This window comes from Pygocentrus nattereri, chromosome 2 (assembly GCF_015220715.1).
Source record: "Pygocentrus nattereri isolate fPygNat1 chromosome 2, fPygNat1.pri, whole genome shotgun sequence".
Taxonomy (NCBI): Eukaryota; Metazoa; Chordata; class Actinopteri; order Characiformes; family Serrasalmidae; genus Pygocentrus; species Pygocentrus nattereri.
The window spans coordinates 23,706,471-23,730,786 of record NC_051212.1 but is presented as its reverse complement, the minus strand read 5'-3'; the positions used below and the strand labels follow the sequence as shown (position 1 = coordinate 23,730,786).

At 38.4% G+C, this 24,316-nt stretch overlaps 1 protein-coding gene across 3 annotated transcripts in view; it reads left to right on the top strand.

Moving 5' to 3' along the window:
* Window positions 1-24,316, top strand: part of zmp:0000000660 (arf-GAP with Rho-GAP domain, ANK repeat and PH domain-containing protein 2) — a 118,109-nt gene that overhangs the window by 81,103 nt on the left and 12,690 nt on the right. For all 3 annotated transcript variants that reach the window (XM_017699634.2, XM_017699633.2, XM_017699635.2), the window contains 8 exons: window positions 8,923-8,986; window positions 9,128-9,291; window positions 10,027-10,239; window positions 10,970-11,075; window positions 11,715-11,862; window positions 16,093-16,161; window positions 20,599-20,673; window positions 21,017-21,134. In XM_017699634.2, coding sequence (XP_017555123.1) covers window positions 8,923-8,986; window positions 9,128-9,291; window positions 10,027-10,239; window positions 10,970-11,075; window positions 11,715-11,862; window positions 16,093-16,161; window positions 20,599-20,673; window positions 21,017-21,134 — 957 coding nt within the window. The remainder of the gene's footprint in view (window positions 1-8,922; window positions 8,987-9,127; window positions 9,292-10,026; window positions 10,240-10,969; window positions 11,076-11,714; window positions 11,863-16,092; window positions 16,162-20,598; window positions 20,674-21,016; window positions 21,135-24,316) is intronic.

The window sequence follows — 24,316 nt, the reverse complement described above, 5'->3', positions numbered from 1 at the left end:
AATGCCATGGCACTGTTCGTTGTTTTCTCCAATGCATCAATATGATAAAATGGTTCTTACAAGCCTATGAAGTAATTCCGATCTTAGTCTCAGGTGAGTTAGCATAAAGATAATGACAAATCACAAATGACATAGCATTTTTTGCCGTTACATGTGTGTTCTGCTTTCTGACATTCTGGAAAAGGAATAACTTTTTTAATCATGCGTACAAAAAAAACCTCACTGATTTTGCACAGTACTGTAGCTGCAGCTTGAGTTCTCATAAGATATGTTGTGACAGCTGGTTAGGTCTTGTAACTGTGGTAGCTATATTGACCATTACACCACTATATTTAATGGCTTATAGTGCCAAACAAATCAAGAAAAGAAAACGACCCATCTAGAGACAAGTGATCATTGATGTAGCTTTCCAGTGCTGCAGAAGGCTCAGGGAGTTGAAGTACATGAAGAGTGACACAGACCTTGCTCTGTATCCACTACACAGGTAATTATTTTGCATAGCACATTTGAAGCTAACAAAGTGCAACAACTAGACAACTAATTTAGCACCAGCATTCAGCTGCTATGGCCTGGACAGGAGGTGCCTGTTCATGTGTTTTGAGGACAAGGCTTTGGAAGGAACACTAAAGGGATGGACTGTAATTGTTTAGATGTAAAGCTCCAAAACAATTAGTTTCACCAAAATTGATAACCTGTGCTTTAATATGTTGGCTGCAGGAGCATTTTCAAAAGGTTTTCATACCTAGAAGTTGAATATTTTTCATTTTATTTAGCTGTATCATTAAAATATAGTTACATAATTAAATATTGAGTTACATGGTAAGTTACACAATTAATTACATTTACATTGAGGATGTAATTTGTCTAATGGACAAAATGGAAGTTCTTTCTCTGAAACAAGTCTGTGGTCATAGTGATAACTTCATTTCATTTCAAATCTTTGTATCTGTTTCTACTTACTAACACAAACATGGTATTGATAAAGTTTAGAATACACACTTTTTTGACAGGTTTCTCCACTTTGTTCGGTGACTTATGAGTGAGACATAGATAATATTGAATTACACCATCTTTTTCTTATTGCTGTCAATAAATGTCACTTATAAGGGTTAAAAATTTGGATTTAAGTGTATATTCGCAACTCTTACAGCAGATGCTACTGATGATTTCGGGGAGTAGGTATCCAAGGAATAACTTGATATACACTGATTCTCCTAATCATGTTGTCAAGAGCCAATTTTCTAAAGCATTCCACTGAAGCTAGGCACTCAAGGCATTCTCCTGTGCGCTCTTGTCAGTCTATTGCAAGTGCTTTCCTCATTGGCATTCCTCTTGTGAGCCACTTTGACTCCATTCCCACGTCTCTGAAACGTCTCCTCGTCTAGTCACACTTCCCTGAGCGTCTCGAAGGGAAGCCGCTGGTGCCAATAGCGGCGACACTTGGGCGGGTTTTATACTTCACACGCGTTTGGCAGCTGAGGACTAGATTTGCAACATTTTCAATCAATTGCACTAGAATGGGAGGTTAGAAAATCGATCATTTTATTTTATATATATTTTTTCAGATATATAATCCGTTTAAGGCCTAACTGTGGGTCAAATCCATAAAGCTCTTGCACCTGTGGTGGGATTACGAGGGTGCCGTCTCGTTTAAATCACAGAGCCTTGAAATGGAGTGTGTCACATTAACCAAACATCTCCATCGGGGTCTCAGATCTCTGTGGGGCCGGAACAGAAGACCCCAGAGGGCTGAAGTCTGTGACATTGGATTAGTGTGCAGACAGGCCGGCACTTCGGAGCTGGCTTTAGCATCTGTGCAAACTCTACAGCAGTGGTACATTCCTCTCTTTAACAGAGACTCTTCATGTGACAGCAGTATAAAACAATTTTTTTTTTACAATTTAAAATCAAATTCTTCCAGAAAGACTTTGAGCCTGTATTATGCTGGTGTTATGCATAGATTTAGTATTCCCTGTAATTTCATATCCTCATACACATAGCCCATGTGCAATGTTTTAATAATTGGTGTAGTTCCAGTCAACATATGCTTTACAAAATCTTTTTTGGTTAACCTCAGATTTAAGTAAGCAGAGTAGTATTAGAACAGAGTTCTATCATTTGACTGTCTGGGCCTTGGTTTGAAATATTCTGTGTGCATTCATATGATTACACACATCAGGTGAATTCTGTAGTGGTGCACTAGGGTTTTAAAAACCTTAAAAACCATTGTGCTCTTCATGGAATAATCTTTAGCTGTTATGGCAACCAGGACCTGCTCTTACCAAGCTACATTGGTTGGTGGAAAAATTGTTTATTGGCATTTTTCAACATAAAACATATTTAAAGAAAATTACACAAAAGCCTCAAACAAATACATAAAACAGCAATTCCTTTGTGTTTAGGGTGTGAATACTTTGCCTTTATTACATCTTGAATTTTATTCAGTAGACAAGCTTTCAGTGTTTCAAGGAAATCTGCAGGGACATTTTTCCACACTTCTGAAGTTCAACCTTAGAATTTTCTGCTTAATCTCAAGCACATTCAGTGATCTGAATGGACTGGACTCTTGGGTGGTTTGTCCACTGTTCTAAAGACACCTGCAGCTTCATTGTTATCTTGATCTGCAAGCCCCCCCCCACCCACCCCCCCCCCCCAGTAGTGGCTTCTTGACAGGTGCACATCTTTTCAGACCCTTAGCATCGTCTTCTCACAGTGGAGGGATGGACAGAATCACCTGTGATTTTTTTTTTTTTTTTCTTTTTCAGATCTGAGGCAAGAGCAGAGGTAGAATCAGAATACTTTATTGATCCCATAAGGAAATTGCAGTTATTGCAGTTGCAACCATTTATATAAAAGAATAAAACACTTTAATAATTTAAAACAAAAAAGAGAAATTTGCAATATGTACACAAGATTTAAGTACAAGTGGCAGTGGCTGTGATAATAAATATAAAACATACTGTATAAAGCTGTTCAAATTATTGCACTTCTGAGTTATTGCACACATAATTATTATTATTATTATTACACATATGGACAGTGCAATTTGGTATTGAGTATTGTACCGATGAACCATAGTATCACACATTGAGGGATAGAGTTTGATGGCCACAGGTAAGAATGACTTTCTGTGGCACTCTGTGATTATTTCGGTAGAATGAGTCTTGCACTGAATGAGCTTCTGTGTCTCATCACTGTGTCGTAGAGTGGGTGGGAGCCATTGTCCATAATGGCCTGCAGCTTAGACAGCGTCCTCTTCTCCAACACTGCCGTCAGCAAGTCCAGCTCCACACCCACAACATCACCGGCCTTGCAGATGAATTTGTTGAATCTGTTGGTGTCACCCTCAGCCTACAAATACAAAAAAACATTTACAAATGAGGATTTTTATAAAAATCTCCTAATAAAAAAATTAATCATTTATGCTTAATGATTGTTTGGACAGGAAATTAAATGAAGAATAGTCTCTGAAATTGCATGTAACTAATTCTTTTGTTTTTACTAATTTAAATTTAAAAGTTTTCTTCTGGAAAAAATTTGGTCCATAGGCACTTTACTATTTGTATTGTCTTAGAAATGCTTTCTTTTCTTTTAAAATGCATGTTCAGTTAACTATGCCCAAACATTTGACTGCTAGTGTATGCTGAACAGTTTAATTTTAGTAATTTTAGTTTAGGTATTTTTTTTCTTTTTAGACAGTGTCTTTTTAGTGTGACACATTACTGTCTCAATATAATATATATATATATATATATATATATATATATATATATTTTTTTTTTTTTTTTTTTTTTTTTTTTTTTCCCCTGATCATTATGTAGCACTTTACCTCTCCATCTCCTGCTTTGGTTGTCCAACTACCCAAAAATACTTACAAATCTCTGTGAGGGGTCTGAACATCTATGCTCTCAAGTGCAAGAATAAATTATTCAGTCATTTGCAAGTGACCAGCAAAATGCAGTACTGTCCTTGTAACGTCCTTCTCCCTCAAGATGGCCGGTAATTCACTGTCTTTCTGGCCAGACTGATGCTTTGCACACCTGCTGAGGAGCTCAGGTGGTCATTGTTGGCTCAGCTTTTCTACAGTGGCAGCTGAGATGGCAAAAGTCTGATTGAAACTCAAGAACTGAAAGATGCTGAAGCTGTAATTCTGTTACTGAAACCTCTTTTGAATTTCATCTACAGAAGCTCTTGTCCTTATAAGTGGTCTTATGTTGACCTCAGGGACACGAGGTATAGCTTCCACTTAGTCATTGTATAACCTCTTGTATAAAATGACTATGTACTGTATAAAATCACAATTCTAACATGTATCCTGCATTTTATCAATACTGACCAGAGCTGGTATTGATAAAATGGATTATCTCAATATTTTGCTAATATAGCACAGTATCAGATCATATTTATGTCTCCATTAATAAAGTAAATGCATATCATGGTGTTTAGTGATATGTAAGTTTGCATAATTGAAGTAATGCATGCTTTCTTAATACTGGCATTCTGTACTGTGTGTGTGTGTGTGTGTGTGTGTGTGTGTGTATGCTACATATATACACTGCTCAAAAAAATAAAGGGAACACTCAAATAACACATCCTACATCTGAATGAATGAAATATTCTCATTGAATACTTTGTTCTGTACAAAGTTGAATGTGCTGACAACAAAATCACACAAAAATCATTAATGGAAATCAGATTTATTAACCAATGGAGGCCTGGATTTGGAGTCACACACAAAATTAAAGTGGCAAAAACACACGACAGGCTGAACCAACTTTGATGTAATGTCCTTAAAACAAGTCAAAATGAGGCTCAGTATTGTGTGTGGCCTCCACGTGCCTGTATGACCTCCCTACAACGCCTGGGCATGCTCCTAATGAGGTGGCGGATGGTCTCCTGAGGGATCTCCTCCCAGACCTGAACTAAAGCATTCGCCAACTCCTGGACAGTCTGTGGTGTAACGTGGCGTTGGTGGATGGAGCGAGACATGATGTCCCAGATGTGCTCAATCGGATTCAGGTCTGGGGAACGGGCGGACCAGCCCATAGCTTCAATGCCTTCATCTTGCAGGAACTGCTGACACACTCCAGCCACATGAGGTCTAGCATTAGGAGGAACCCAGGGCCAACCACACCAGCATATGGTCTCACAAGGGGTCTGAGGATCTCATCTCGGTACCTAATGGCAGTCAGGCTACTTCTGGCGAGGACATGGAGGGCTGTGTGGCCCTCCTAAGAAATGCCACCCCACACCATTACTGACCCACTGCCAAACCGGTCATGCTGAAGGATGTTGCAGGCAGCAGATCGCTCTCCACGGCGTCTCCAGATTCTGTCACGTCTGTCACGTGCTCAGTGTGAAGAGCACAGGGCGCCAGTGGCGAATTTCCCAATCCTGGTGTTCTCTGGCAAATGCCAAGCGTCCTGCACGGTGTTGGGCTGTGAGCACAACACCCATCTGTGGACGTCAGGCCCTCATACCATCCTCATGGAGTCGGTTTCTAACCGTTTGTGCAGACACATGCACATTTGTGGCCTGCTGGAGGTCATTTTGCAGGGCTTTGGCAGTGCTCCTCCTGTTCCTCCTTGCACAAAGGTTGCGGCAGCGGTCCTGCTGCTGGGTTGTTGCCCTCCTACGGCCTCCTCCATGTCTCCTGGTGTACGGGCCTGTCTCCTGGTAGTGCCTCCAGCCTCTGGACAGTACCCTGACAGACACAGCAAACATTCTTGCCACAGCTTGCATTGATGTGCCATCCTGGATGAGCTGCACTTCCTGGGCCACTTGTGTGGGTTGTAGAGTCCGTGTCTTGCTGCCACGAGTGTGAAAGCACCACCAACATTCAAAAGTGACCAAAACATCAGCCAGAAAGCTTAGGTACTGAGAAGTGGTGCCCCCTAGCAGACCCACAGGTGTACTGCGCTTTTGTGTTCTGACTACTGGCTTATTGTCTTTGTGTACTATCCATGAAGCCATTCGAATCTACCATCCCAACATTTAATTCTGCACAACAAGACCATTCAGCTTAGTTTTTATCACCAGTACAAAATGCCGTAAAATTCCAGGGGAGTAGGGCAGGATGAAGGGACCGTTATTTGTTCATTTTAAACAGCGATAGTGAATGTTTGCCTTTTTCGGATAACAGCCCTTAATAAAGCTTGTGTTGTCGATTAATTTTTTTTTTTAAGCCCTCAATAAAAATTGTAAACAAAAGTGGCCGTCCTTGAAAGCTTGCCAGAGTTAATTAAAGCACCTTGTTTTAGCACCTCGCTGTCTATCGCTTTAATGCTGTATTGCTTTTTTTTTTTCAAAGCCAGAGGAGAAGATTGCGATCTTGACTTAGTTTTCTGCTGTGGTTTTGCTCGTGAATGAAAAGGATTACTTGTTGTGAAGTTGTTGAAGTTCATGCCTTTATCGAGTAGATCCGATGTCTTGTGTATCCCCAGTGTACTGCATGAAGGCTGTGTGGTGTGTGGAAGGAAAGAGAAATTGCGTGAGAGGAAGAGAGAGGAGATATTTAGAATGAGAAGAGCAGGAAAAACAAAAGATGAAGAGATGTAAACTGTCATAAGGTGTGCACTCAGTTGTTGGAATGGGTTGTTCAGTAAATAGGCTGGGGCATTGCGGGGTGTTTGTGTGTATTTGATGAGAATGGCCAGACAGCGTTAGACAGCCTCCTCCTGTACATGCTGGGAGAAATAATGACCAGTGACACCGAGCTTTCTGCCCCGATTGCTCCAAATAGGAGTTTTACTCAGAGCCAAAAGCAAAACAATGACAATATGCACCATGTCTCTCAACAAGACAACAAGACTCTACCATAACTTTTCACCTCAAGAATTTAAGCTGTGTTTTTCCTCCTTACTCCATACAGCCTCTGTGTTTCGTTTTTTCTTGCACTCTGTTTGCACCTCATGTCTATGATGAGTCTCCTGCTTTTGCACATGTATAAAGTTGTGATGAGGAAAATCTATTAACCTTTTTTACCTTTTTCAGATTTATTCAGATCCAAACTCTTATCTAATGTAATCCTTAATAATAGTTAAAAAGAAAAGCAGCACACATATTTTACAGCACACCTGTAACAAATGGTTAACAAACAAATGGTTTAGCAGCCAAGGGTATTGATGGGGTAAAATACAATTCTGTGCAAAAGTCAATCAACCTTGTGTTTAATTTCCACTTGCAATGGAAATTATGAACAAATTATTATTTTTGCAGTGTTGGGGGGGGGGGGGGTACAAAAAACGTGTTTTATAGAAAATTACACAAAGGCCTTAACAACTCAGTGTCGTATTAGTTAAACCCATACAAAAATGTTAAATTAATAAGTACAGTGTAAGTTTCATTTTTTTTCTGCTGCTATGTCTCAGACGAGTTGATGCTCTGAATGCCACTACACCCACTAGCATCTAATGTTATATGCATGCTGGATTACCCATTTGGATTGCTGCATATTATTTGTCAGCAAAGTTATTTATATTATAGGTTAGATGAATATAGTTTGAAGAACTATACAGGTTTAGTTCTTGAGTTCTCACTGTACTCCAACCATTACATGGATTTGTTCAATTCTGTCAGCAGCACAGCTGTATTAATTTATTGATTATATAAACTTGGCACTAAACAGTAACTGTAAATACTCAAGGAGAGCTTTGGAAATGATTAAGCTAATGCACATCAAATTACAACAGGTTAATTATTTGTATTTGTTATAATTTTAGTGTTGTTGGAACAATTAAACACTTGCCCAGATGCCCAGATAAGTGGCTTTAAAACTAATTTCCTCAGATACCTTAGACCTTTGCACAATAGTATGTGTATTACAATATTATTGTTTACCTACATTAAAAAATGATTCTAGACTGTTAAACTGTATGAATGGATTGTGTGACACCAAATGCCCCATCTAACTATGATATCCATGCGTGAAGTATGACAGTACCATGATTGACTTGGTCTCCTCTACATTTCGGTCTAAATAATGCTCTATTCAAAGCTCACTGATACCTTGAATCGGCCTGAAAAGACACTACAAATCAAAGTATTTATACACACACGTGTTGCACGTGATTAAAGACGGTTCTGTTTGTAATCAGTTTTAAGATGGCTAGACTAGGAAGCAGAACTAAATTTGTAAGCATACAGATGTGTCGTGGATTAATTTGAGATTTGCTGACAGATGTAAACAGCCTACAAACAGTAGCCAGGTCAGTAGAGGAGGCTAAAGACTGACCTGTTGCTGAATTAGTTATTCTGAACACACTCTCTCTTTCCCTCTTGGCTATATGCTTCTGTCCTCTTTTTTTTTATTTATTTATTTTTTTTATCCATGTTGTGAACACAAACTGCGATGCTTTACACTAGTTGACTAAAAGGGAGCCCCACCATTGGCCCCAGTGCAACTGCCCCTCTTGTAGTTATGCCACTGTCCAACATCCAAGTATTTATTTTTTGGACACTTTGGGTACCTCCCAGGAACACCACTCCTGTTCAGTACTTTTCTTAATGTTTCTCGTAAGTACACGTTATAAAATGCAAGAGATGCCTGCAAGGCGTTCAGTGTATTATGTAGTAGTAGTAGTAGTAGTAGTAGTAGTAGTAGTAGTAGTATGACTTTTGGGAGTATATTTACAGTAAGAAGTGATTCCAAACTGTTAAACTGTACGAATGGATCATTTGACACCAAATAGCCCATCTAACTACAATATCCAACCACGAAGTATAACAGTACCTTGATCAACTTGGTCTCCTAAACATTTCAATGTAAATAATGCTCCATTCAAAGATCAGTGATGCCTTTAATCAGCCTGAGCAGAAACTATTATGACTTTTAGGAGTCATTTGTTTAGAGGTCCATGTAATTCAACAGACATCTTTCTCACCTGTACTTGTACCTACTTAAAGGCTTCTCTATGTTAACAGCTGTCTCTACACATTTGGAAGGAGAGGAGAGTGTCCAGGTTCTGCTCATGGTCGAAAGTGGCAGGTAAATCCCTTGAAATGCTAAAATCTTATAATATTTTTTTTTTTTTTTTTTTTTGGATTCTTGCTTACCTTGCAATGTTTTTGTGGGTCATGAATCTTCTTGTGTTTTTCTCTTGTCTTTTTGTGTGTGTTTGTGTGGCAGAACCATTTACATTCATGGTTTTGCTAAGCAGGACTTTGCTCTGTGGCACTCTGCTATCCAGTTGGCTGCTGGGAGGGATGGCAGGGCACTAAGCAACCAGCAGCTGAGTAAAAATGACGTCCCTATTATTGTCGACAGCTGTGTTGCTTTTGTCACGCAATATGGTAATTCATATTCATCCCCCAGTACATTTTTGTACCTTGGTGTGAAATAACCATGAGCAGAACATTAGCATTAAGGCCTTTCCATACAACCTGTGTGATTTACAGATGAAACATTCATACAGTGAGATTTCAAAATAGACATGCTCCAAGACATCTTGCACATGTGTCTGACAATGCTTTTCTGCAACACTGCAAGTTTTTGGACAAAGATTGTCCAATTAAAAACAGCTTGTACTCAAATTTGATCTTCGACTAAAAATGACAGCTGATAGTGTTTGTTTCTGTGTAATAATAGAATTGAACAAAAACAAAGACTGTAAACACAGATCAGCATTTGGAAGGGAATTGCTTCACAACTTGTCAGTCTTTTATCTGTAATGGTTGAAACCAGTTGCTTAGACCATACTTATTTCTACTTTTCAAAACCGGAAGGGTCAATTACAGACTTGTCTGCATGGTCTATAGAACTGCAGTCAGTATTTTACAAAGATCTGTTACATATTCTTGTTGTTTTCTCAAAAAATTACATGCCATACAACCTACATGACTATACCGGGTGCATTTCTTGTCATCCATTTCAGTTTCTAAATTGATAGATTAAGCATTCAGGCTGCTTCAAGACCACAAGCATCTGTTTAAAGCTTGTGTAACAAGTTTCTGTGAGACTAAATATTTATTTATTTATTTATTTTTTGTTCTTCAAGTCTAACTTTGTTCTTTGACACTTGACTCCAGGTTTATGTTATCAGGGCATCTATCAGAAGAATGGTGACCCCAAACGTGTTGCCCAGCTTCTTGAGGAGTTTACCCAGGATGCTCGGAATGTCAAGCTTCGTATTCAAGATCATCGGTTAGAGGACGTCACAGACACACTCAAAAGATTCCTTTCCCAGTGTGAGGATGCCCTTCTGGCCAAAGAGCTTTACCCTTACTGGATTTCTACCTTGGGTTAGTGCTGAAAAGTGGCAGAAACATTTAAATTTACTATAGGACAGGTTCACCCCTTTTTCTGAATCTATGTTTTTGTACTTTTTTAAGGATCACTAAAATAAATAATTAAGATTAATCTCATTGTTTTGTGTAGTTCATTTTGATTAATTCCATGTGTTGTATTTCCTCAAATTGGACTCTAAATGAAGAGGTATTAAATTATTATAGTTATGTGAGTCGACAAAACCCATTGGCTCCTAACTCTGGTCCCATAGAACCCCCTGCTCTGCACGTTTGTTTTCCTGCCAAAACACACCCACTTCAAGTCAGGAAGGGTTTGGTAATGAGCTAATTAGTTAGATCAAGTGTGTTGGGAGCAAGGAAAACACTAAAATATGCAAAGCAGGGGCATCTCATATATATACAATCAGTGATTCCAACTTCACCACAATGCCTCTTTCATACAGCTTGTATTCCTGTCACAGTAAAGGCTCTCCAGGGGAACTTTAGCTTTCCACTTTGCTGTTTTCAGTGTGTTTGTTTTATTCGTATGTGTCCTGTAAAGTGTCCAACATAGTCTGCCAAAAGTGCTTTAGGAATCACTTTAAAAGTCATTTAATGTGATTGTATTTAAATGAGAGGGTAAATGTATTGAAAGTTCAGTTCATCCAGTTCATGTTTCTTACCGTTAGATCAGTGAGGGATGGTGTCTCTTTGTAATGTAATATGTTTCGGTTGCTGCTTTCAGATGAAGAGAATGAAAAGGACAGGATTGAGAAGTACTCTACCTATATTCAGAGTTTACCCAAGATAAGCAGATCAACTCTTGCTGCGTTACTGCAGCATCTGTACAGGTATGCGCACACACACACACGCATACATACATTCAGACAGTAAAACAAAACTTCCACCCCCATAGTTTTGTAATGAGCTCTTTTGAACAAAATTCCTGAGTCACCAACAACTCTTGGCAGAATAAACCAACACTCCACACTTTCTCTATGTTAGATGCTTTGAAGTCTGCTTTACAAACGCTCAGTAAATATGCTTTCCCGTAAACCCTCAGTGGGCTTGTCAGATTGTGTGAAATATTCCGGATTTCACTCTAATTGTTTGGAGAAAGCTTAATTGGCCCTGTTGGCAGATTTGGATGGTGGCCTAACGTTTCCCCAATGATGATACACACGTATTGTTTTGTTTTCCTTACAAACGGAAACATTTCAGGATTTGTGCCTAGCTGTTTAGTGTTGCTTGTGTGTTTGTTTGCGTTTCTGTGGGTCTGTATGTGTGTGAGCTCATATTTGTGTATGTGGGTAATGTGTGTTTCAGTGCGAGCCTTGAAATTGTGTGATCGTGGGTGTATTTATTTTTTTAATTAACTTGCTTATTTATGCATCTGTGCATATTCATATGATTGACATATGGGAGAGTTTGGTTTCTGTGTCAGTATTTATTCATGTACTGAATGTGTTTCGTGTTTCTGTGCTCCCTAGGATCCAGAGCTGCTCTCACATTAACCAGATGAAGGCTCAGAGTCTGGCATGTGTTTTCTCGTCCTGTCTTTTCCAGACAGAGGGACACACACCTCAGGAGACGCGTGTGGTGGAAGACCTCATCAGTAACTACGCTCAGCTTTTCTCTGTTAGTTTCACTTCGCAATAACACCTCACATTATTCACCTTCACTCACACCTAGTGTGTAGAACTACTGTCAGACTATAGGACAGTTTAGGGATAAGAAAGGACACATGACAGTAGTATTTTAAAACATTTGAGAACCCAAACAGGCACTGCTTAGTTAACCCTTTAAGAATGTCACCACCTGTACCTTAACAAAATATTGTTGTAAAAAACTTTACAACAATATGCCCGATGTGTTATTATGTGTTGTATATTCCTGTGAAATCCTAAGTCAGATATACACTACATCTGCAGAGTTATCTACACTGATCACCCTGTAATTTAGATTAGTGTATACAGACTGATGTTCAGTGGCCACTTTTTGAAAATGTGACTGCTGATGTAGCAGTAATGGATTTAAATGCAACAAGTAAATTTCAGTGAGACTTTTGAAAAACTGCAAAATATTTTTGAGGGCAGGCATAGTGGGTCCAGAGACACTTGAGTAATTAGATCAGTGTTAGGAGCGTGACTTTATACAGTGGAGCAGCAATGCATAGTTAGAGAATAAACTAAAAAATGTCTGTTAACAACACAAAAAAAAATAATCATACATGTGCTCAGTGCTTCCATGACTTCCAGTGGCATATACATTTAGTAAGTGTTTGATTGTTCAGATTATTAATTTAACTTTTGTTCCAAATATTTTCACAGTTTTTTTCAGTAACAACGGTTTTGAGATTTTTCAGTTTCTTAAACATCGGTTTTTGTAACTGGTTATTACTGACAAAATGAATTTGTGATGAATCATATTCTGTTGACAACTTCATAATAGTGTGATATAGCACCAAGTTTCAGTAAAAAATAAATAAATAAATAAATAAAATCTTAAATAAATAAATTCTGAAGCTTTAACTGTTGACTGTATACACTCACTGGCTGCTTTATGTGCACCTGTATACACTCACTGTCCATTTAATCAGCTCCACTTACCATATAGGTGCACTTTGTAGTTTTACAATTACTGGTTATAGTCTATCTGTGTGTGGTGTTGGTACAAGTTGATCAGACACAGTAGTGTAGCTAGAGTTGATTTACTGGAGATTACACTCCAGGCCTTTTTTCTCCAATAACACACACATACCTATGTTATTTGAATATTATTAGATTAAATTTCCCCACTTAGAACCTGCTGGGACACAGTTAAATAATGTAGGATATAATAAAAACTTCTTTGTATATACAGACATATGCAAAGGTTTAAATACTCTCAGTCAAATTAAATGTTTTGTTGATTGTTGTTGATTGTAAAGTGAAAATATGTTCATTCTTCTACAGGGAACTTAAATTTTATTAAATTTTAAGTTGCAGAAAATGTAAGTTAAATATAGCATTTCTATTTATTTCCTGAATTTAACATATTGAAAAACAATATAAAATGTGCCATAACTTTTGCACAGGCTCCATTTTTACGTTTTATGTGACATTATGCAGTAAATAAACATAAATTGTGCATTAAAATGTGCAGACGTGTGTTCTCTGTAGAGAATGTTAACATTTCACTTTGAAATTCAACAAAATGTGATTTAAACAGAGGTTCCCGAGCTTTTGCATACAGTTATAAGGAATAAAAGGAACAATGATTTAGCCCTAACACTACGATATCGTGTCAGTGTCGAACAGGGTAAAATTGGGCTAACACATTACACAGAGAAACAGATGGACTGCAGTCTGTAATTGTTGAACTACAAAGTGCACCTGTATGCTAAGTGGAGCTTATAAAATGAACGAGTGTAGATGCAAAGTAGCTACAAACCTATTTTTGCTGCGGTAAATGTTAATGACATAGGAGAAGATCAGAATGTTAAATATTTCAGAATTTCCTTTGGTTGAAAAGTCAGAGAACATGCAGCCCTTTGCCTCAGTAAGCAATCGATGGCCTAAAGCAAGATAGCAGGAGAACTGACTTTACAATTGCTTTTACCCATGCAGAATTACAAATACACAGTCTTGGAAGAGCTTAGTTGAACGATCATCCTTTAGAGCATTCTAATATGTGCTTTGTCAGACTGGAAGAGTTCCTAAGAGTTCCTTTTCTAACATGAATTATTCCCCTCATATAGGAAACTTGAGTGCAATCTATCAGAACATTTCTGCCTCAGTATGTTAAGAAAAGGGGGACAAATATTGATGTAACACTCAAATGCTGCAGTCATAGTGCAGTCAGAAGAGTAGAAGATGCTTTTTGCTGTTGAGCATTAACTTTTGCCTGTAAAATAGGATTTGAAGTACTATGCAGTGCTAATTCCCCCTTGGCAGATCCATCAGTGTGAGATGTGAGCTTTTGTGTGAAAAATAAGCATCAAGCTGAACTAAAGATTGGCACTTGCATTAAAAAAATGCACAACCCAACACAAAGCCAGAGGAAATGCATATTACAGGTTCTTCTATAGAGAATTGTCACTATTACACAAAACAGTATTGTTGCATGAGTCCTCAGTATTTTGTATTCTACTTTACAGACAGTAGATAATAATACAAAAGAATGTTGGTTGGGGTAAAATTCTCTTTTGTCCTAAAGAAATACTTTTTTGATGTTTGGGTCTAAAAGCTCATACCCTGCCTTTATTTCCTGTACAAATACATTAAGTACATTCTAATCATTTGTCACACCTCTTTTTAACATAAAGAGTGGGATATACTTGTATGCTGGAAAATTCTCCAAATTGGAGGGGCAAAACTCCAAATGGCTGGACCATAGCTCCATAGTCCAGTGGGTTTTCCATGACACTGGTTTCCCTCCTGGGGAATATAGAACCGATTCATCTTGCTGATAAAATTAAAAATTGTTTATATTTTACCTTGCATGCAATCAATACATGGAACGATCACAATGCCCATTTGAGTTTTTTTTTTTTTTTTAATAATCTAAAATATGTGTATTTAGAAGAGCTAGATCCAGGTTTGATCCAGTCTTTAAATTTCATGTCAAGTGAATGTGTTTTTATGAATATTAAAATTAACTCTTAGTATACTTGTGTTTTTCTCTGATTGGTGAACTTTTCCAACAGGTGATCTATATAGATTCACATATTTCAGATAAATATGAAGTGCAGTAAGTTAATTATTTATAGAGCTTGACTTTTAGGCCAGTGAATATCAGTGACACACATTTGCTCATATTTACATGTATTTATCAGCAACAAACAGCTGTCTTATTATTTAATTGGCCTTGTCAACAAAGGCATTTTTATTATTAGAACAGTTTAGTTACAAAAAACTTCAAGCACATAAACCTTGTATATTTGCTGTAAATAAAACATTTGTTAGATTAAAGGATAACATTTTCATTCTTTAGAAATGAGGTAATAGATGATAAACTGGGTTTTTAAGTTGTAAAGCGTACTGGACCCACTAGCGTTATGTCTGTTTGCATACATTTGTATGAGACCATTAGGACCATTTAACAGAATGCAAACCCATTTGGTGCTAAGACCAAGCTGTTTGGAGTTTAGCTCCTCCTGTTTGGAATTGATCCAACCTGCAGGAATGCATATTTGACTACTTGACCTTGAAGTATGATTAACATTTGATTGGAATAAAGGAGTGTTCCACTCAAAATGTCTGTATAGTTAAAATGTTGTAAACAGTCATTCAGGGTCTGATGTGAACTAATTCATTCAAGAGAAACTTAGTCGGAATTGTTCACAGTGATAGTGATGGAAACCAGATGTTTTAAGAGTTTAATCCTCTAAAAGTTCCTTCACAAGAGGTTTTTACATAAAATTCTCATAAATACACTGCCAATCTGTATTTAATGAGATTTTGGCCTGAAATATTGTGTTTTTTGTTTTTTTTTTTAATCCATCTGTGGCGGAGATCACGCAGGGCATCTATGCTGCCTCCCCTGCTACTGTAAAGAAATCTAATCCAAGTCTAAAGAAAGTTTCTTTAAAGAAATGTAAAGATTCACATCAAACGACTCTGAATGACTTTGTTTACATCTCAGTCATTAAACTAAGCAGACATTTTGGTATTTCCCTTTGAGTTACAGACAGATTCAAGTACCAGCGACATGGTTAACCACACTATTGAAGGTGACTGTGCCAATTTGGCATAAAAAAAAAAAAAAAACAACTTTCCAGTAGATTGCATATTGAAGTCAGTGCACTGTGCTGTTGAACTGTGTTAATGGTGTGCTTCTGTGTGGCAGTGTCTTTTAGCCACTGTTTATCTGTGCTCATTAAACTAGGTCAATGAAGAGCAAGTCAGGCAAATGGAGAGAGAGAACTGCTTTATCACGAGGTGGAAGGACACTACGGTAAGTCACCCCTTTTAACCCCTCTGTTAGGTGTGTGCATGTGAAGTGCAGAAAGAAAATGTAAGAGAGGGAAGATTATACTGCGCTACTAGATGCTGTATTTATGTATTTATTTTTTAAGCATGTTTTTGTATGTTTTTCTGTCAGCGTAATTGCACCACATGAATATGTATTTGTGTGTTTTTGACACCATCTTGATCTATGCATGTAAACGCATGTATGCATATTTAAATATATGCATATACATTTTCATTTTTTATGTAGAGGGAAGGCAAGATAACATGCCATACAGCTAGATTTTATGCTAAAAATATTTGGCATATCCAACTCACTGACATAAAGTAAATGATTTCCACTATTTTATAAAAAACAGACCAATTAAATTGTGTGATTTATTCAGGCGTCACAAAATTCTAACTTGTTTAACTGATGGGATCTTGCACTCCAGATGTCCCCCCCCCCCCCCCCCCCCCCCCCCCCGAATGTGTAAGTTTGACATTAATTTTTTTGCTAACTTGCGATGTGAACTCACTTAACCGATTACTGTTATTTCTGTCATTGATCTTGGCAACAGCCAAGATGATTGATTGGGTTGATTGGAAGTGCTAGAAAAAAAGAAGAAAAAAAAACATTTATATAATCTGAGGTTTGTCTTAGGCCTGTCACAATTATTAGGTAATCATCTGATCACAGTTATTTTGAGTTATTTGAGCTGATCGCAGTTATTTTCCACAGTTAGCATTCACAAACATATGTTCATCACAGCGAACAGAATGTGAACTGGGTGCATCAGGTACTTTGAGGCATGTACTTATGAGAATAGAAAGCAGAAAACTTGTAACTGGTTTTTTAACATTTTTAGATGGCAGTGGGTCGTGTAAGAGTAATGTTTGTTTATTTGAGCTCAGGCTTTGTTTGTCATCATTGGGGAGCTACTAAATATGGTTAGGTAGGAAACAATAGCTAACAAGACACTTTTAACTTGTGCTTTAATAGTTGCAATTCACAAAAAAGACTATTCACTTATTAATTGCAGTTATTTATATGTCAATTAATTGTCACATAAAAAGTTTAATGATAACAGGCCTAGTTTGCTTCTTCATCACGTGGTGCTAGTATCTTCAAAAGCAGTGGATCTGAGGTACGAAATCCAAGCGAAATGAGTTTGGAAACTCTTCATGCTGTTTTGACTTTTCCAAAATGAAAGAGATTTCTCAGTGCACCTTTTTGTCCATTTTATGAGGACGCTAGAATGTCTTTGTGCTTGAAGAAACTTGAACTTTAAACTTAAATTCTGCACAGGCTAACCTTCCTGTCGCCACACTTTATGCTTGGTGGACGGCAAAAAAAAAAACCAAACACAATTTTCTCAGATAACCTGAAAACAAATTAAACTTCCCTCATGCACAATTGTCGAAGCCCAAAATGTTGTTTGTTTATTATGTTTTATTTTATTTTTTAATATATTTGTTTTTGAGTAGTGAGATGAGATTTTGGGTTGAGTGTGGACATGCAGAATAGAAGGTCAGTTCTTCGAAGGGTCAGTTCTATTACTGTCCCCTCAAGTCATGGGGAAAATTGGAAATCCACTAAGACAAATGAAAAGAGGAAAATGCCCAGGATGGGCAGTGGAGTGTTTAGAAGAGAGCAAAAGTGGGGCAGCTAGAAGAGGGTTAGGTACTTATTTTGAGTGTTTTATAATATGCACATGTGAGAAGCTGATCCTGCACTGCACACTGTGTAACTCTTTGCTATAAAGCACTGGCTTTGCTGAAAATACATACTGCTCACACAGTGATTGTGCCTGAAAGTAGGTATTATACAGTGTTTAACAAGCATAAATCTCACAAGAGATATGCAGATGACATACTGCTCTTGACATATATTCCATTGTACATGGGCAGGACTACACTGTGTGGTCAGAAGTATGTGGACACCCCTACTAAATATTGAGTTCAAGTTTTTCAGCCACATCCATTGCTAACAGGTATATGAAATCAAGCAAGCAGTGCAGTCTCTTGTCAATGGTTTGACAAGTTTGGTGTGAAGGAACTCCAGTGGCCTGTGCAGAAAACAGACCTCAACCCCACTGAAGACCTGTGGGATGAACTGGAACGATGATTGTGAGCCAGGCCTTCTTGTCCAAGTTCAGTGCCTGACCTCACAAATTCTCTTTTGACTGAATGGGCACACATTCCCACCAACACTTTGTCATCAGCATTATGTCACTGTGATGCACTCTACGCCACAAAGCCAGTTGTTATCATTTCACTCAAAAAAGTGTCCTACTTTTATTTTTCCACTACTTAAAAAATGTCAGTACTACCAAATATAGGTGCTGTCAACTTGACATCAAAATCACTTTTATTACAGTCAGTGCCTGTTGAAATAAACCTTTAGAAATGTTTATGTATGTCTGTCAATTGTCATGATGAGCTTATGTAGGTGTCATATAGCTTTATAGACACTGCCCTACAGTAAAGGGTTATTACAGCATGTAGAAGCTGCCTATATTGTGTATTTACAGTGTTTGTGTGTGCGATGTTAGTATGTGCGTCATGTGTCTGTACTTCACTCACTGCATGTACGCATACTTTACTTTCAATTGGTTATTTCCTTCTTTGCAGTTTTCTATGGTAGGTATTTAGAAGTGAATAAAGCTGCAGAAGGCTCAGTGCTCTGAACCTCTGAAAGTGGTGTAGTGTGATGCTATTGAGTGATGTTCGACTCCAGCTGTACATCATTTAGCTACACACACAGACAGCAGTGGGAGCTGAATGGAGCTCTGATTACGCTTTGTTAGCTTCACAATTACTGCAATGGAGTCGTGAGACTTCTTTGGTAAATGTGCATAATTTTCTTTATCTCTTCCCTGCTTTTTTAGGTGCATCCCCTGTTCTTTCTTTCTTGCCCTCTTTCTTTCTTGTCTTCTTTCTTGCTTGCTTGCTTTCTTGCCATCTTTCTTTCTTTCTTTCTTTCTTTCTTTCTTTTTCTTTCTTTCTTTCTTTCTTTTTCTTTCTTTCTTTCTTGTCTCTGTGCTTGCTTTCTTGCCATCTTTCTTCCTTTCTTTCTGTCTTTCGTTCATGTGTTCTTTCTTTCTTGTTCTTTTTTCTTGTGTTCTTTCTTTCATTCTTGCCATCTTTCTTTCTTTCTTGCCATCTTTTTCATTCTTGTGTTTTCTTTCTTGCTTTCTTGCCATCTTTCTTTCTTGCCATCTTTCTTTCTTGCCTTCTTGCTTTCTTGCCATCTTTCTTGCTTTCTTGCCATCTTTCTTTCTTTCTTTCTTGCCATCTTTCTTTCTTTCTTGCCATCTTTCTTTCTTTCTTTCTTTCTTTCTTGCCATCTTTCTTCCTTTCTTTCTGTCTTTCGTTCTTGTGTTCTTTCTTTCTTGTGTTCTTTCTTTCATTCTTGCCATCTTTCTTTCTTTCTTGCCATCATTCTTGCTTTCTTGCCATCTTTCTTTCATTCTTGTGTTTTCTTTCTTGCTTTCTTGCCATCTTTCTTGCTTTCTTTCTTGCCATCTTTCTTGCTTTCTTGCCATACTTCTTTCTTTCTTTCTTGCCGTCTTTCTTGCTTTCTTGCCATCTTTCTTGCTTTCTTGCCATCTTTCTTTCTTTCTTTTTTTCTTTCTTGTGTTCTTTCTTTGATACTTGCTTTCTTGCCATCTTTTTCTTTGTCTTTTTCTTGGAATTGCCTTATAAGTTTGCAGCGGTGTTACATCAGTAACAGACCGGCCATAGAAGACAAACTTATTATGATGCTTTATTTATGAATTGAATCGTTCTGAATGGGGGGAAAAAAGAACAAAAAGTAGACCGAGGGGGGATTGGTTTTCTGACCATGTCTGCTGTATTTAGTTGATTATTTATTACTGAATAAGCAAAAAAGCATCTTTGGTTTCATGCAGTTATAATATCCTACTGATGATGTTGATGACTCTGCTTTCATTCTGTTTATTTATTTATTTTTTCTGGTGCTACAATAAGTAATACGTTTTATTAAAGCATCATTAAACATTAAGTATAATAAATATTACAGCAGTAGTTAAATGTGGACTGGTAATGGAAGGTGAAGACACATGGCAGTCTGTGAGCTGGAAAATTTCTATAATGGCTGTCTTGTATTTGCAGAATTTACTTCATATTTAATTGTTCTGATAAAGCAAAAATAGCCAGCTGTCTGACCACTGCCAGTCGTGACCATTCAAAATTCAAATATCCTTTTTTGTCCTTTTTCTACTAATAATAAAAACCCTGACCGTGCTGCACATTGTGTTAATGCAGTGGCATATGTTCTGTTGATCCCTTTATATATTTTTTTCAGTTGAAATTGTGTAGTATTTGAAAAGTTGCTTCATTCTTATGTCATTGACTCCAGTGTTAATGAGTGTCTGCCTGTTTATTTCTAATGTGAAACAAATTCATTGTGTGTATACAGTTCTCTCCAGCTGGTGACTTGATCTTTGAGGTCTACTTGGAAAAGAAAGAGCCAGAAAACTGCTGTTTAATCAAGGTGTGTATGTGTGTGTGTATGTGTGTGTTGGTTGTGTGTGTGTGTGTGTGTGAGTGAGTGTGTGTGTTAAACCCGGGGCGATAACTGCCACCGACCAAATCAAAGAGGAGTTAATCAAAGAAGTGTCTCATTTAATTGTGTGAGTAATTGTGTTTTATCAGCAGTAGCAGAAGCTGCAGGTAACACACTTACACAGGTGTAAAACCTCAGCAAACTGTGTATGTGTCTGCCATTTCCATCCTCTTTTTCATAGCATATGATCTCATGTATTATGGTACATTATGATATTGATGATGATGATGATGATGATGATGATTTTGATTATGACTTCTCTATATGTTAGGTCTCTCCAACCATGAGTTCTGATGAGCTGGCTGAAAGCACTTTAGAGTTGAAAGGCATAGAGGCAGATTTGCAGGAACTCTGGACCACATTTGAGGTCATCGAAAATGGAGAACTAGGTATGACTCATGTTTACACATACTTATGGCACAGAGCACACCAACTCTAATGTTCTCCAACCAGCAAAGACGAATCCAAGTGTTAGGTTGATGTGTAGTTCAATTCATGCTGTCCTAGAATGTTCTCCGATGTTCTCACTGTTCTCAAATGTGCTTTTCCAGAATATTCTCCATTTTAGAACAGTGAGATAAGCTGTCGCTGAAATGAATCAGTACTTCCTTGTTAGTATTGCACTATATAGGCATTAACTATTTAGAGAGGTTCTATAGAGTAGTAAAACACAAAAATCTGAACATTAATTTGGATACTTTACCATAAATCTGCATCAGCATTTACCAGTCACTTAAGCAAATCAACATTAGTTACTTAAGCAAGGCTGAGGCTGGCTTCTTATTTGAAGCCATAGACATGGGCTTAACATTTTGAAAAGTGCAGGTGATGAAGAATGGGGGAAAGATTACAACACTTGATAAGATAGACTATACATTTTATTCTTGATTGGCGACTACAGTAAGTTACAACATGATGCATGCTATATGATGAGCAGAAGGTCACAGATGCATACAAGTCAAATGGTCTTTGTCATTCATCAATTCAACCTCCGGCTCCATGGTACAGTGCACAACAGCAGCATATTACACTGGACCAATTAAAGTGCATGTACATGGCAGTATGAAAGGAATGCAGAATATACAACAAATACACAAGCCAAATACAAATAATGTTAACCAGACAGCACAATGAAATGTTTTGCATGCATGGGCATCACATATACTCTAACCTGGCACTTAATTAAGAATACCCCTTTTGTATCTGCACACTTTTACTTACTGTATAGGTGCACTTTGTAGTTATACAGTATTTATGACTTGTTCTTCAGTGGTCAGGACCGTCACAGGACCACAACAGAGCAAGTATTATTTGGGTAGTGGACCATTTTCAGCGCTGCGTGGCGTGTTGATGTGTGTTGTGCTGCTCTGAGTGGATCAGACGCAGCAGTGCTGCTGGAGTTTTTAAACACCTGAGTGTCACTGCTGGACTGAGAATAGCAACTAAAAATATCCAGTCAGTAGCATCCTGATGAAGGACTAGAGTATGACTAACACAAAATGTGCAGCAACACATGAGCTATGGTCTCTGATTTTACAGCTACAAGGTGAACCAACAAGGTGTGTCTAATAGAGTGGATAGTGAGTGGACACTGTGCTTACTCCAGTGGTAGTACTAGCTAGATCAAGCTTTATTGGCCAGGAATGCTATGCATACAAGGAATTTGGTTTTGATTACAGGAGCTCACAGTGCACAGTATCAGAAAGACTTTCACATGTAGGGAATAAGATAAAATAAATATAAAATCAACAAGATAAAATAAAATAAAACCTGCAGTCCTGCCCACACACACACACACACACACACACACACACACACACAGTCATACTAGTAAACCTTACAATGTGCAAAGTATGAGTCTAAAGTTAAAGTGCTGAGTGCAGCAGCAGTTAAAGGGTGTATAATGGCAGAGAAAGGGGTTCATGAGGTGACAGTCAGATAAGTGGGGTAATATGGAGGGTAAGTAAGATGCTAGAATAAACACTGGTTTGAGCGGCAGTTCCAGAGGACGGAGTTGAACTTGATACTATATACCAGTATATGTACAAGTGCAGTTTGAAGCTGGAATATTGTTTTTGTGTAATATTTTAACTGTTCAAGAGAGTGATCTGGCTGAAGCACTTAGGGAAGCAGCTGGAACAGGTGGTGTCCGGGGTGAGAGGGGTCTGTGGAGATCTTCTCTGCACGCTTCCTGGTTCTAGAGGCATACAGTTCCAGCAGTGTAGGTAACCCCAGTTGTCCTCTCTGCAGATCTGATGATGCACTGTAGTCTGTGGAGGTAGCTTGATAGCTGAGCTGCCCCACACTGTGATGGACGTGGTGATGACAGACTCTATGATGGCTGTGTAGAACCACACCATCAGCTCCTGGAGCAGGTTGAACTTCCTCAGCTGACGCAGGAAGCACATCCTCTGCTGGGCTCTCTTAATGATGGAGCTGATGTTGCTATCCCACTTCAAGTCCCTGGTGATTGTTGTGCCCAGAAACTTGCAGGACTCCACTGCCATCACAGTTCTGTCCAGGATGGTGAGTGTTGGCAGGGCTGGAGGGCTCTTCCTGAAGTCCACCGTCATCTCCACTGTTTTTGCTGTATTCAGCACCAGGTTATTGTAGCTGCTCCAAAGGACCACCTGATCAACCACCCATCTGTAAGCAGACTCATCACAATCTCGGATTACACCAATGACTGTAGTGTCATCTGCATACTTCAAGATTTTGACTGAGGGATCCGTGGAGGGACAGTCGTTCGTGTACAGTGAGAAGAGCAATGGTGAGAGGACGCAACCCTGTGGAGCACCTGTACTGATGATCTGGGTGTTTGAGTTAAACTTTCCCAACCTCACCTGCTGCTCTCTGCCAGTAAGGGAGTTGGTGATCCACTGGCAGGTGGGGCTTGGTATGCTGAGTTGGAGTAGTTTGTTGTGTAGCTGTCCTGGGATGATTGTATTAAAGGCTGAGCTGAAATCCAAGAACAAAATTCTTGCATACGTTCCTGAGTGTTCAAGCTGTTGAAGAATAAGCTGGAGTCCCATGTTCACTGCGTTGTCCATCGACCTCTTTGGTCGGTAAGCAAATTGCAGGGGGTCTAGCAGAGGTTCTGAGAGCACCAGACTCTCAAAGAATTTCATGACTAAAGAGGTCAATACAACGGGTCTATAGTCATCTAGTCCTGTGATGGTTGCTTTCTTGGGAACTGGTACTATAGTGGAATGGAAACATTGACACGGGAAGGTATGACACATCCAGTGATTTATTAAAGAGCACTGTAAAGACTGGTGCGAGCTGGTCAGTGCAGACCATCAGACAGGAGGGTGAAACACCATCTGGGTGTCCTTTTGTAGCTGGTGATGTTCTGCAAGTACTTCCAGATGGTTGATGGCTCATTTGTGGACACCAAACTACTCAGCTTGTTTGAGTAGCTCTTTTTTGCAGCTCTGATTTCTTTATTGAGTGTGTTCCTAGCCTGATTTGTACAGAGCCCAATCTCCACTCCTATACGCTGCTTCTTTAGACCTGCGCAACAGTTTCAGTCTGGCATTAAACCAGGGCATGTCGTTGTTGTATTTTATGC